We start from the raw sequence: 15,173 nt of genomic DNA on the forward strand, positions 1-15,173 counted from the left end.
TGTCCCTAGCATTCTGGTCCACTCTTGTCTCAGTTTACTATGCCTGTCGATGCACTGTCCCGAACCTCCAAATAACTTTACAGAGATGCTGCAGGCAGTCTAGAGGTTTAGTGGAGCCGGTTTAGATAGATGATCACTAGTTGAATGGGCAGCATGACACCGTGCCTCCTGATCATGCGACAATAACTGTGTAGCCTAAATAGAAAGACCCGGACAGACCAGAGTGCCAGTGACGACTGAGCAATTTAAAGGGGTTATCCAGAGCTGCAAAAACATGGCCACTTTCCCCCTACTTTTGTCTCCAGTTTGGGTGGGGTTTTGAAACTCCGTTCCATTATAGTAAATGGAGCTTAATTGCAATCTGCACCTGACCTGGAGACAACAGTAGAGGGAAAAAGTGGCCATGTTTTTGTAGCGCTGGATAACCCCTTTAACAATGCTTTATTTTGTTTTACAGCCCTAGCAGGCTTCCATGTGTTTAACAAAACTGGAACACCCCTTCAGAAGTTCATAACAGATTCTAAACTAGTGAATATAAACAATTTTTCCACTGACTGGCAACAAGTGGTGATCCTGAGAATGCCGAGTAGCTGAAATACCAACATCGGATGGGTTGCAATAATGATGTAGATTCTCAATGACACTCAGGGAATGGTGACTGTAAACACAGTGAATATGATCAGCTTGCCCAGTGCTAGGGCTGACACATAAAGTAGTCTGGTACTCAGAGTGCTGTGATGTTAAAACTTCATCTTTATTGGTATACTCTAAAAACATGCTGCAGACAGCACCTATCGAATGCATACGAAACTATGGGGGGATTGATCTAATACTCTTACATAAGAAGATTGTTTGTTGGCCATAGCAACCAAAGCTCAGCTATCATTTTACCATAGCTCAGATATGAAATGTTAGCGCTGATTGTTTGCTTATGGGTAAAAAAGTACATTCTTACTATAAAGGTCCCAATATACTTTATACTTATGTCAGCCACCAGTATAATAGTGACTCCACCGACAGATGATGGAATTTAACTGCCCCTTTGGCAGCGAATTACCCCTTCCCATAGAGAACACATGAAAGTTTGGCTGTGCTGAAGGTTCGTGTGTATGGAGAGGACAGGGCAGATAACTGTTGGCAAGGATGTATGGCCTTTTTTATGGGGTTGTCAAGGAAGCAGAAGATGGTTGAAGTTCCCCTTCCAAGGGGCGGGTCTAAGTCACTGCATGTATCAGAGACACTGTGCAGCTAATGGATGATCGGGACCTAAACCTACCCCTCCATGTTTCAAAAGGGGGAGGGGACCCGAAAAAATGTAATTTCCAGGAAGTATTCTGCTTCCCAGACAACTCCCTTGAAGGGGCCTAAGTGACTTAGGGCCCTATTCCACGGAGCGATAATCGTCCGAATCGTCTCAATTCAGCCGATTATCGCTCAGTGGAATAGAGAAAACGATCAGCCGATGATCGTGTCATCGGCTGATCGTTTATTTAGGCCCAGACCTAAAATCCGAAGCAGCATACATTACCTAGCAGGGCTTCTCCTCCACTCTGTCTTCCCCCCTGGGTCACGCAGCACAGCATCAACTCCGGAGCGGCCTGACTGAGCTGTCAGACCACTCGGCCGGGACCGCCGCAGCAAGTGATTGGCTGAGCAGTCTGACAGCTTAGTCAGGCCGCACCGAAGCTGATGCTGCGCCGCGGGACCCGGGGAGGAAGACGGAGCGGAGGAGAAGCCCTGCAAGGTAATGTATGGTGCAAGGGCTGCAAGGACATCGGTAACAATGTCCCTGCAGCCCTCACGTAACGATCATCGGGTCTGTGGAATAGGCCCAGTAAACGAGTGCCTGTCTAGCAGATAGGCGCTCGTTTACATCGTTGATCGGGCCCTGCTGGCAGGGCTGCGGGGAACAAAGCAGTAATATTCTGTACACTTCCCTGTCCCACTCCATCGCAAAGTCCAGTTCCCTTATACTAGACAACCCCATTAAATCTGCTAGATAACTCTCAGCCTATAGCTTAGAAATATATTACAACACATTTTAAGGTGTATGGTTTTAACAATAAAGATGAAGACGTTTTCACATCACAGCACTCGGAGTGGTGGATTACTGCACTGTGGAAATCTGTGACTGTACACTTGTCAATTGTTGCCTAATATTTGGAATAGCTGACATATGTGTCTTGTAAATCTTACAGACCACCCTCAGTTCAAAGTTATTCCTAACATTCTGCTTTCGATAATTTTCGCTTTTTATATTAGGGATCTGGTGGAACTATAAAATGGTGAACAGAAATATCATTACTTTCTTCTGCACTATTACAGTCATTTATAATGTACCCAGTATTCACAGAACCCAACCAGAAAGTCAATTAGGTTCTCAGTATTCTTCACAATGATCTCCCTCAGCTAATGTTGCTACTCTAAGAGAAGATAAGCCATATAATTTTACAGGAAGCAGCCCATTGATTCCTCTAACAAACACAGCTTGGCAATCTATCTTCAATACAAAATAATGAGGTGGTGGGAGTGCAGTGGAAGAAGCCATCTTTAAGACATCACGTAAGGGAATCCAGCTGTGCTTGGATGGTCTCAAGCTATTAAAAGAAAAAAAAGAAGAGATTTCATGTACAAAGATTATTTACACACACAAAACAGTAGTGTTTAAGCTATGCATATTAAATGTATTTGCGTTGAGTTATTAAACTCAAAAGCAGAATCTTACACTATCTGTGTCCTAAAAAGCTTTCGTTTGAAAGCCTAAATGAATGTGCGGGATTTCAGAGAATTGAACACCTGTTTTTTTATAATGGCAAATTACGATTTCTCATTTGGCACTATAGTGGAGGCTGAGCCGCGGAGGGGAAAAAAATTCATCTTTGATTGTGCTTAATCTTCTGTGCAAAGCGAGGTAAATTAAGGCGCTTTCTGAAGTTAGAAATTAAACTTACAATCTCTGAGCAAATACCCAGATACACAATCATGTTTTGTATACCTTTTTAAATGGTCAATAAATTTACAATTTAAAACAATATATTATGGTTAAGTACACTGAAATGGCATATATTTCTCTGCGGGGTAATTACTGACCTCGGAATACATACATTTTCTTCCGTGTTAGACCTTATGCACACTTAGGAGCTGTACTATGACAAATGGAGTCCCTGTGCCTTCGTACTACCTGTACTGCCATTTTATAGGCATCATTTCTCCGCTAGAAGCATGCATTTCTTTCTAAATATGAATCCAACAGAATGAAACCAGCATAGACTTTTATATAACATCAAGGGCATACAGAGAACTGGTACTGTCCTACCAAAGTCTGTATGGCTCAGAATTTGTATTGATCATAAATCCCAAGGGACATTTGACTTTACGTTTTTTTTCTGCACACCTTTCTTGATTCACAATGTTTGATCGAACAATGTTTAAGTTCTCCAGTGAAGGAATGACACAATACATAAGAGCATGACACAGGGGGGTATTCCTTTTGGATTAAAACCCTTTGTCAAAAAGTTCATATTTTAAAGCATTACTGCCATTTGTATTAACTTTTGACATGTCCTATCACTGCTGAGACCCGCTGTGATGCCAAAATGCAGCTAGGGAGAGTGTGTGGTAGTGCATCTCCACTACCCAGCTGGACAAACATCTAACTCTTTCGCTTCACACACTATAATGTTGGATTTCAGAGTCAGATGATTTCCAGTCAGAGAGACGTGTGCTGCCACACACTCCCCTGGCTGTATATCACAGTATATCATGAGTTTGGTAATTTTTGACATACCTGATAACATCAAAAGTTACTACAAATGACTGTAACAGTTTAATCCACCCTTTTTTAGCGTCTGCAACTGCTACAGTAAGAAGATATGTGTTTATTCCAGGCAGGTTTACATTCAATTATTGTAGATTTACCTACCACATCTGTTGGAAGTTTGTTCCAAGTATCTACTACTCTTTCAGTAAAGTAATATTTTTTTGTGTTATTTCTGACCTTTTCCCCAACTAACCTCAGATTATGTCCCCTTTTTCTTGAATTTAGTTATTTAACACACTCCCTTAATGACTGTTATTTAGTCCTTATGCAAGGGCTTTAATTATGTCCCGTTTCCTATTTCCTCCAGATTATACAGATTTAGATCCGTAAAGGCAACCAGTCAGTACATTTGTGCTGATTAGGCCTCCTATCATGTCAGGGGTTGCTGGCTCCGTAACTTTACGCCCCAGTAAAAGTTGCTTAATCTTGCGTGAGGCAGGGAGAGAGAGGAATTAGTCATCTGGGCGGTGTCAAGGCTCTCTGCCTGCAGGGAGTGATTGATAGGCAAAAAGACCTGTTAGAGGCCACTCTGCCTGTCAATCACCCCCACAGAGAATGCAGGAAAATATGCAGGACTAGTCATGGTTCTTTCCCTGCCTCACATGCAGGATTAAACAGCCCTTTACCGGGCCATGAAGCTACAGAACTAGGAACCCCCGACATGATAGGAGACCTGTTACGAGGTCTGTACAGTGTCCCTAATGGTCCTTTTACACGGAACGATTATCGTTCGAATTTGCACGATAACGATCAAATTTGAACGTGTAAACACAGCGAACGATGAAACGACGAGCTAGAAATCGTTCATTTTGATCTTTTAACATATTCTCAAATCATCGTTCCGTGTAAACAGTCGTTCACCGATTTAACCTATGTGCGAGATAGGCTTAAACGATTGCAAAACGATTGCAAAAGATTTTTCCGTACGATATATCATTCCATCTAAACGCTGATCGCTATAAAAAAAATTGTTACTTTAAAATTGTTAATCGTGCGATTGGGCGAATTATCGCTCCATGTAAAAGTACCATAAGAGCCTAATCAGCACAAATAAGCTGACTGGTTCCCTTTAAGTCTTTCCTGGCTTTATCTACCATTTTTACAGCCCGCATTTGGACCTGTTCTATTTTATCAATATCTTTTTTGTAGGTGAGGTCTCCAGAACTGGACACAGTTTTCTAGAACTGTAAGACGTTTTGGGTTTGCATTGTATTGTACAGGCACAATTAACATCTGTTTTAGAAACTAACATTGAAATTAGTTTACTTTTATAGGTTCTTAATGTAGGTAGAAAGATATATAAAATCTATATTAGCACTTTGACTTGTGGTATTTTGACAAGAACATCCAAAGATAAACTTCTGATATATGATATAGGGACTTCCAGGAACAATGCTGGATGTATACAGTACAGCTCTGTGAGCTTTAAAGAGCTATTGAAACTAATATTTCTAATATACGTTATATGAAAAAAGAAACAATAGTAATCAATGATTGTGCAATGCTAGCAGGATCTTTATGGGGTCCAAGGACAGATAGGCAATGTAGCAACTATCTGGGCAAGTGACATAGTGGTATAGCTACCCTAAGTATGTATATGGCCAATGAAATAAAAACAGCCAGTAGTATACTGGACTCTGAATTACTAAAATGTGTAATCCGGTTTGTTTCTTTTTTTTAAGGGCATTGATACTGATGATATAGTATATAAAACAATCATACAACAGTATAGGACTCATATGTCTTATAACCCACATATCTACAATACCAACCTGAAACTTATTCTCAACATAAGACACCTTAAATTGTTTGTTATTCCTTATAGATTTTAGTATGTTTTAGTCATTATAAATGAAGCAATAAGTCATTTATGCTTAAATGTTTTTCACAGATCTTTCCACCTATATGTAATTATCTGTGTTTTATTTTAGAATCCCTTTCTATGTGAATTGCTTCTTTTTATATATTATTCAAGCTCCCTCTTCTTGTCCTTTAGTTCATTAAACTTTAATACAGAAAATGTTTTTACTAGTTTCTTTTTCAAAGGTTTATGCTTCTTGTTAAAGGTTATATAAATCATGTGTCTTGGGTTCCAATATTCTTTCTTCTTCTCGGTCTTATTATTTTAGCTTATTTTAGAAACACTTCATATTTTACTATTTTTTCATCAGATGTATGCACTCTATTTTTATTTCTTTGTACTCTCCTAATTATAGTTATTTTAGTCTATATTTTTGCTGAAAGTTACTCATGATCATTTAGGTTCAGATACAATTTTCATGGTAAAGGTTATATTCTATACGTGACCCTTATTCCTCATTTATGAGATTATAACAGACCTATTACGTAATATCTGATACATTTGCACTTGCTGACACCCTATTTTTCCATTCTGTATTTTTTGTGGGAAGCTATCTTTCTTTTCACCTTGACTGTGAGATGCTTGGGAGGCAATGGCTAAATCTGTCCAAAAGTGAGATGCATAATAGAATAACCTTTTGCCTCAATTTAAGGAGCGAAAAGATTACCTCTCTCATAGGTGTTTCTGCATATTACACTTATATGCTACAATTGATGAAAAGATTTACACTAGAGAAAGCTTTTCATTTAAGGCAGACATCATTTTTACTTAACGCATACCTGGCATTTCAGGTGACTTTTCAGAATAAGCTTCCAGGTGTGATTGTACATGAGCATTAGCTCTATATCTAGCCATCAGATCTCTTATTTACTGTATGCCATTTTTCTGCAGATTTCTGCTCTGCAAGCCTAATGTCTATGGTGCCTGCACACACTGAGGATGATTTCCTGCAATTCTTTGTCACCGCATGCAGCCCAAGCAGCAGCGGCAGAATGGAAGCCATGAGATAGCTGTAGTGAGAAGTCTAAACTGTCTATAATGTTTTGGGATGATGCCTCTTTACAGAAATGTCCCTTAGGTTTCTGTCTCTTTCTGCCTGTGTACCCAGGCACTCCCTCTCCCATCTCTCTCCTCTCCTGTCCAATGAGTTATCCTGCTTGTAAATGAATCCCTGACCTAGCTACAGGATGGTATAGAATTGATTATTCAGAGTAGAAGTTTAGCGGTGAGAGGGAAGATGCTTGATAACAGGAGAAGGAAGCATTTTTGTCTGATAAGATAAATTACAAAGTTTCTCAAATTTGCTTGTATCATTATCTATGCAAAGCTTGTTAACAAAGTGCCTATTTAACCCCTTAAGAAAGGAGGTAATTGTTTTTTCCTTCTCGTGTTTAAAAGTCCATAGTGCTTACATTTTTTTCACCTACAGACCCACATTAGCCCTTTTTTTTTGTGACACTAATTATACTTTGTAATGACACTTAATTTTTCCATAAAATATGCTGTGCAACTAGGGAAAAATTATTTCTCTGGTGAAATTGAAAAAAAGAAGCAGTTATTTTTTAAGTTTATCGTTATCATTAGTTGTAAACCGCATATGTTATCTTTGTTCCTCAAAGTTACAAAGATAGGCAATTTATATAACGTTTATTTTATGGCTTTTATTTTATTTTTTAAATTATTAGATGTGTTTAATGTTTGCACTTTTATATTTTGGTCTATGGGGCCAAAATCTTTGTGCCATGATCTGTTCTTATTATCAGTACTATCACGTTTTTTTTTAATTTTTGTGGATGTGATGTGACCAAAAATATGCAATTTTGCACTAGGTAACTGAGCAGATATTAACAGCTCCTGTCTTTGTATCTGCTCAGTTTCCAAGTCTTGCAAAACACGGGAAGTGGGGCGGGGAAAAGGTGACATCCTACCCTCTCACACGGCCCGATGCTTAGACCAGGCCCACCAAGCAGACACATCACAGACCCAAGATGGTGCCCTAGCGAGCAAGACGTCACAAAAGCTTTTTCTATGGAGTTCAAGACTTTTAGGCGCAGTAAGTGCAGATAATATAACACTGTGTGGCCGGAAGCAAGTAGAGACCGTTTATTTAGATGTTATATAACTTTTGTGGGGTGATACAATAGTTAATCATCAATTTTGCCTGGAGTACCCCTTTAACTGTGCCAAACCAAAAACTGGTGTAAAAATGCAGGAACAAAAACTGGTGTAGAACAATGTAGGAAGCCCTGCTCTAATCTTTCATTTATTATATAGCCATTTTTACATTTTAGGTGGATTGGAAGTGTTTTTTTAAGGAAAAGAAACTAACATCACAAATTTTCTGCAAGATTCTTGTTATTTTCTTGGCTGCCAGCATACGTGTTATATCAAGCAGAGTCAATGACAATTAAAGAGACATATTATTTTCTACATTATTGGTAAAGTATAAAGCAACAAGCAGTGGGTATTCTAGCAGCCCATATGCTAATAATGGCATCACTAGCAAAAGCAGTGTAGATGAACAGATGTGCTTTACTCTTACAGGTCTCACAGCTGCAACAATGAATAGGGCAGGGGTGCTGATGAAAAGGCACGTTTGTGAACAATCCATACCTTGTTATAAAACTCCAAAAGCTCCTGGTGGCTAAACTCCACAAATATCTTCTCCAGATTCTAGAAAAAAATAAAGACTAGTTAGATTCATGACGGAAAATGAAAAGGCTGCTGCACATAATAACATCAGTATCACGGATCAGTAGAACCATTTACAGGTATGTCCCACTTAGCATAAATTGTATATGCAGAGAAAACCACTTTAATACATGAATTGAATTGAGTTGAATGAGGCTATATGCATGAATTAAATTATCACATAGGGAACCAGTGACATTTGGAATTTAGTATTAGGCTATGTTCACAGGTAGTATTTCCGTCAGTCTTTTCATCAGTATTTTTTCAACCAAAATCAGAAGTGGAACAGGGCAAAATTATAATGAAAAGATTTGCACAGTTTTTGTGTTTTCAACCTACCCCTGGCTATCATTGATAAAAGACTGACCAAAAGAATGACAGAAGAGTATCTATCAAGACAAATATTACCAATAACACCAGCATATAGGAAGAGAAAATATTATCACCATACATATTACTGCCATACTGTTACTGACCAAATCCTGTGCACTGAGACCAATATTACCAGGAAAAAATATAGGAAGGAAATATTGCTGCCACACCACAACCACTACCATCACCACCATATTGTTACTGACCAAATCCAGAATACTGAGGCCAATAAAACACAGTACCAGATAAAAGTAACAAATAATACCCCCACATACTGACTAACACCACCGCTGCTACTGAATAATCCACTGTACAAAGATCACCTGATCCAGTCATATAGAGGTACCAAACTCTCCACAGGGTCTATACACCATATACATTACAGTGCAGTTATATCAAGTGACTCACAGGGGACGTCTTCTCTGATCAGAGTCGTTTTCATCTTCTTCTCCATCTGTCCTGGGCCATTACAAGAACTTCTCCGAGCCACGAATCCACAGAATCTGTCAGACATACATATTAGGCTCCTCACTTTGGCACCATCCTCATCTACAAACTGCACATCTGTATTGGCCCCTTTATGCCCTCATTTAGTGGGTAGGCTAACACTATGTGATCCCCCTTATAGTATATGCCCCCCTCTATGTAGCCTCCTTATAGGCCCCCTCTCCCCCTATGTTGCCCCCTTATAGATTGCCCCCCTCTCCCTCAATGTAGTCCCCTTATAGATGGCCCCCTCTTCCCCCTCCCTTATAGATGGCCCCCTCTCCCCCCCCTTTATAGATGGCCCAACTCTTCCCACCTCCCTTATAGATGGCCCCCTCTCTCCCCACCTTATAGATGGCCCCCCTCTTGCCCCCCAATAGATGGCCCCCTCTTCTCCCCCCCTTATAGATGGCCCGCCTCCTTCCCCCTACCTTATAGATGGCCCCCTCTTTCCCCCCCTGTGCACAGCAGATAACAGAAAAAAAACTCACCTGCCATCCACTCCTCCGTCGAGCCTCTCACCTCCTGGTCTGGTCCCTGGCTGATGCGCGGCTGCCGGGGGTGTCGCATCCTATTCCCGCAGCGCGCGCATCAGAGAACTTCCTGTGCTTCCAGAACGTACAAAATTGCTTTATTCTCTCGTACAAGCTGCAGCTTAGGGTTTATTCCCACGTTCCCTGAAACACTGAGAGCATGGATGGGGAAGCTCTGTTGTGGAGTCTTTCCCTCATGACTTGATGTATCAATATCATGCTGGGTGCGGGTAAAGTGTTTGAATATTCGCAACACTTCAGGAGCTCCGGAAAGCCTCTTTGTAGAATAGAAATAAAAGCATGTTTTCTACATCCAGAAAGCACAGATGGAGATATGAAAGGTGCCATGTGTCTCCTTGACCTAACACCTATGTGTTAGCAGTTTAGAATGTGAACTGCATCCTTCTGATGCACTGCCTTATAGCAGCATTTCAAAGGAAGAATGCATTACTATGTACTGTATGAACCTGGTTCCTAAGCGGTTAGGCTAGGTTCACACTGCGTTTTCAGCATCCGTTTAACGGATCCGTTTTTTTTAACGTCCAGAAAAATAGGGTCAGCAACGTTTTTTGGTCCGTTTTGGTCCGCCAAAAAAAACGGATCCGTTTTTTTTTTATAATGGAAGTCAATGGAAAAACGGATGCACACAAATGAATCCGTTTTTTGCAATCCGTTTTTTATGCGTTTTTTGCAAAAAACGGATGCGTTAAACGGATGCTGAAAACGCAGTGTGAACCTAGCCTTAGCAACAGACTTGGGAATCATGTGACTCACTGATACTGATACTGTTATGGGCCAAGGCAGGTGTGATATGGTAGAAGAACTAATGGTATTGTACAACCCCGAGTTTACATTACATCCAGCATATACACTATGGAAAGATATTGATGTATTATGGCAGAAAGTGCTCTTGTCACATACATTTGGCCTGTATGCATTGAAATACATTTACTGTACAGAGTAGTAAAGTAACCTAAGCTTTGTAAGGCCCTGTTCACACAGAGGAAGAGGGGCGGAATTCCGCAGCGGAATTGTCCGCCACGGAATGCCATCAGCATGTTCATTCTTCAGCGCTGAGAGATGCAGCGCGCGCGATAGAGTGTCATTATGGCACGGAGGCTGGTGGCATTCCACGGTGGATAATTCAGCTGCAGAATTCCGCTCCTTTGCTCTGTGTGAACAGGGCCTTATAAAACGGAATCTTGCAAAAGTTTTTTTAAATTGTGACTTGGTTTAAGAGCATTGCTTTGGTTTAAGAGCTCCCTGTACTGTACTGTTTTAAAGTATTTTAAATTACATTAATTACAACACATCCGTGTTTTACACGGATGAACACGGATGTCGCATCTGTGAAAAACATGGATCTCATTGATTTCTATGGGGAATCCGTTCCGTGCTTCCATTCCAAGTTATGACAAGTCCTATTTTTAAATGGAATGGATCACAGATCCGTTAAATCACGTGACGTCTAAATAGCCCAACAGAAAGCAATAGGCTGTAAAATTGTCCGTGAGCACGGACAACTTCTCGGAACGTGTGAATGCAGCCATATGCTCGTAATCCAAGAAACCACTTCTGTGTGTGTGTGTATATATATATATATATATTTTTTTTATTTTTTTTTTCTTCTTTATTAGGTTAACGTGCAATACAAGCAACAATATGGCCTATCATTGTACATATGATTTTTATGTTTCGTATATATATTTGAAAATGTGTCGTCTATGCTAAATACGTGTACAGAACCTTAAGTTCCAAGCCATTAATCAGTGTGTGTTCGTCTATGGGTATATCAGAAGAACTAGCAAAGCAATGATTTTCTTCAGAATGAAATAGACTGTAAAAGCTACAATAGATTGTGCAAGTATTGTTGACATTGAGCTTGATTAAAAGCATTGCCTATTTTTTACTGATTAGAAAACGCTCCATGCATTCCATCAAACACAGCAGAATCTCTTCTGTACAGTAGACCCAGCTTCCAGATTCATTACTATTCTGCAAAGAGTTATGCAAAGTCAATAATGCATTAACTCTCCTTAAAGTGAATACATGTTAATGCTTCACCACCAGTCAACTCTTCACTAAATTTAATAGCAAGATAAGAAACTTAGAAGATCCCACATAAATACCAATACACCTAATATACGTTATTAGAATTCCTTCTGCATAGAAAGGTGGATTCAGCCTACAGCAGTCTGCAAATGCTACAGTACGAAATTAAAGTAAAGTCTACAATGCATTTCAACAGAATGGACATAAATGAATAAAAACACAATGAGTTATTATTGTCCTCCTTTAAGATTCTTTATTTCGTGTTAATTTAGTTCATTTGCCACAGCAATATTTGGCTATTACTAGGCAGGTTTATTGCAGATGCAATAGCGTCTCTAAGGAAAAAATGACTAAGACAAAAATTTCTCGAGTGATATATAAATAACTAAATTCACTGTACAAGCTAATGCCTCAATGTACAGTATATTACTTAGTTAAATGCCACAATGCATACACTAGTTTAGTTATATACATTAGTTATATTAGTTAAATAGCCTAACATTTAAGGCTACCAATATAATACTACTACTCTGGAGTTAAAAGCTAGCCCTAGGTATATACTAGAACCTGCTGCAAGCAAGAAAGAATGGACTGGGCTGCTAGGGACCCAGATTGTGTCAGTGGCATCTAGTTGTAGAACAAGGTGCGACAATGTATGCTGCAGGCCTAGCCAGATGACGTGTGGAAGACAGAGAACAAGTTGTCACACAAGCCAAAATAAAAAACAGAAGTCAAAGGATAAAGTCAAATTATGAGATTTTAAGCCCCTATTACAGGGGGCGATGCAGAGAAGCAGCAGATCATTGCTATCTTAGTTGTTGGTCTTTCAACATGTTAAAAGTAATACATTGCAGAATGTTTATGGACTTTTCCTATTCACATGAGTATTTTTTCCTGATTGATATACAGCATAAACCTATACATAATATTACTATGGTTCCCAGACTATTAACTGAGTAGTTATCCAGCTCATAAAGAGTTTGTGAACATGTGTCAAATCCACCAGGACATTAATACTTCTACAATCCTGTGATTTATACAGCACCCGCATGTTCCACAACACTGTACGGAAAATGCACTCATATCAGTCTGTAACCACAAGGGAGAGTTAACAGTAAGCCAATGAACCCTTCCAGTAAGGTGTTAGTGTGTAATGAATATGTGGAGGAAAACGCACACCAGAGAATTCAACAACTCTGTAGGACTCAGGCAACAATCTTTTGGGGGCAATGGCCTCTTGGGAGGCGATAGCATAGATTCAGCCAAACAAATCCACTGATAAATCTGATGTTACACCCAATTTTATGACAGGATGTGCCGTATAGATGGAAACATTTTAACAACCTGTATAAAACTTTTTGTTGCAAAATATTACAAAAAAATCTGTGACAAGTAGACAAAAATTATTCCGGAAAATCCCTGATGATAAGTCTAAGTGAACACATTCCCCATATAGACATAAATCTTTACAGAAGTCACGGTCATCAACCAGTAACAGCCCCTGGAAAGTGGAAATGCTGGCAAAACTGCATCCCAGCTGCAACAGTTTAGGAATAATCATCGCTGGCGTGTGTGATCACATATAAACCACTTAACAGGTTACACATTAAATCTACCATGAAAAAAAAAAACCACATCTCTACTGTAAAGATAAAGGAATTGTACAAGGAAACAAATTGCATGTTAAAAGCAGGACTGGCAGGACAACATAATGGCAGCTGCATGTGATATTGGAGCAAGCATACAACAGCTGGGATCGCTTTCACAAACACATCACTATTCATGTGAATGAATGTTGCATTGGTAATCATACACCTATAGCAGATGGACATCAGCAGAAAAAAAATGTGTTCCCAAGTCATGAATCAAAGTGATATCTCCCTCTGCTGAGCAGACAGGAGGATAATGAACTACTAAGTGTGGTAGATTTACTTCATCAGGTGATGGATGAACAATGTATAGCTAGCTATGTGCACATCTAGGGTTAAGGATGTTATCATTGGGGATGAACCAGTACCACTAAACAGGTCGCTGACCACTATGAGGAGCTGATCTGGTGTATTCAATAGTGCTTCTACTCTGCTTTCAGTTAGGTGACAATCTGTATTTAAAGGACTGTCTAATTATAAATGAGTGAGTGACAGCCTGAGTGTAAAAGCCCCCGAACACTTTCAATTAATGGCTGACAAACAATCGCTTGGCTGTCAGTTATCTCTCCCATCCTCTTCCCATCCTCCCCAAACACAGGAACATTTGACACAGACATGCGCTCCAGTATTCTCTAGGATGAGGGGTAAGCCGCAGAGACCCCTATCACAATCAACATCATCTGCTGTTGGCTGTTCTAGACAGCCCCATTCTAGAAGTCCCTTTAAAAAGTATGATAGATGAAGTGTCGGATCCTCGGGGTAGGCGAGGACCACAGGAGCCAGAATGACGGCGCTTCACGTTTAATGAAGTAAAACGATGAATTTTAATGGTCTCATAAACAACGCGTTTCGAGGCATAAATTGCCCCTTTGTCAAGTAGGAGAGACATCATGTCTGGTGTTGTGTTCTTAGCACAACACCATCAGGTGAGCAGTTTTATTATCAGCTTGTTCGACCTACAATCTGTTGTTTACGTTATCACCCTATGGCGCCCTTTCCACTTTTTTAGCCCTATTTAAAAAGTATGAGGACAATACGGCTTCTCTTTGCACTCAGGCTGTCTATCACCAGTTGCTGGGCAAGAGGGGGTGCAGCTTCGTGACTGTAACCACTCACTGTGACTGGGAAAAAAACAGTCATGGTCATAGCAAATAAAGGTAATTTTGACCTCTTACGTTATCACAGAGCGCTGCAGAGGTCCTGGGGCCAGTTTGTGAGGCCCTGGGGACCGGACAGTTCTCCTTGAAGTTGAAGGCATCTTATGGTTGTCAGATTGGTTGTTAGTGCTGACAGTCGGTATATGATTAGCCAACAGGTTGTCTTATATGATGGTTATTTTTTCTCTTTTTCTCCATAATTCTATGCACTGTAGCATTGGGATTAACCATGTACTTCTGTCCTTGTAAATATAATTCCAGAATTCCAGTTGCACGACATACAGCAGTAGAGGAGTGCAAATACAGTAACTAACAATACTAAGTAAGGATCTGCCAATAGTACTATAAATGTGAGACATCGTAACATTGCTTACACCATTTTGAAAGGCCAACTCCTACATAAAAGCCCTGTAATATGTCTGTGCTGTGTTCAATAGTGCGCTTGAGATGCAGCAAGACTCCTGACATATAGAGCAGTCAATACAATTAGACTTGCAGAATCGCACACAACCGCAGCAGGATAGTCATCTATTCACTACCAGTCAAACACTA

General features: G+C 39.9%; 1 protein-coding gene across 4 annotated transcripts in view; it reads right to left on the reverse strand.

Moving 5' to 3' along the window:
* Positions 1-1,665: 1,665 nt before the first annotated feature.
* The window catches only part of COMMD10 (COMM domain containing 10), a 269,009-nt gene continuing 255,501 nt past the window's right edge, over positions 1,666-15,173 (reverse strand). For 3 of the 4 annotated variants that reach the window (XR_011362179.1, XR_011362178.1, XR_011362180.1), the window contains exons 8-9: positions 8,295-8,354; positions 2,567-2,597 (exon numbers count right to left, since the gene is read on the reverse strand). Coding sequence is in view for 1 of the 4 variants with exons in the window: in XM_069962683.1 (XP_069818784.1) it covers positions 2,559-2,597; positions 8,295-8,354 (99 nt within the window). In the remaining 3 variants the exon portion in view is untranslated. Of the gene's footprint in view, positions 2,598-8,294; positions 8,355-15,173 lie in introns of all 4 variants that reach the window. The other variant, XM_069962683.1, reaches the window with a different exon arrangement.

This window comes from Dendropsophus ebraccatus, chromosome 3, assembly GCF_027789765.1.
Source record: "Dendropsophus ebraccatus isolate aDenEbr1 chromosome 3, aDenEbr1.pat, whole genome shotgun sequence".
Taxonomy (NCBI): domain Eukaryota; kingdom Metazoa; phylum Chordata; class Amphibia; order Anura; family Hylidae; genus Dendropsophus; species Dendropsophus ebraccatus.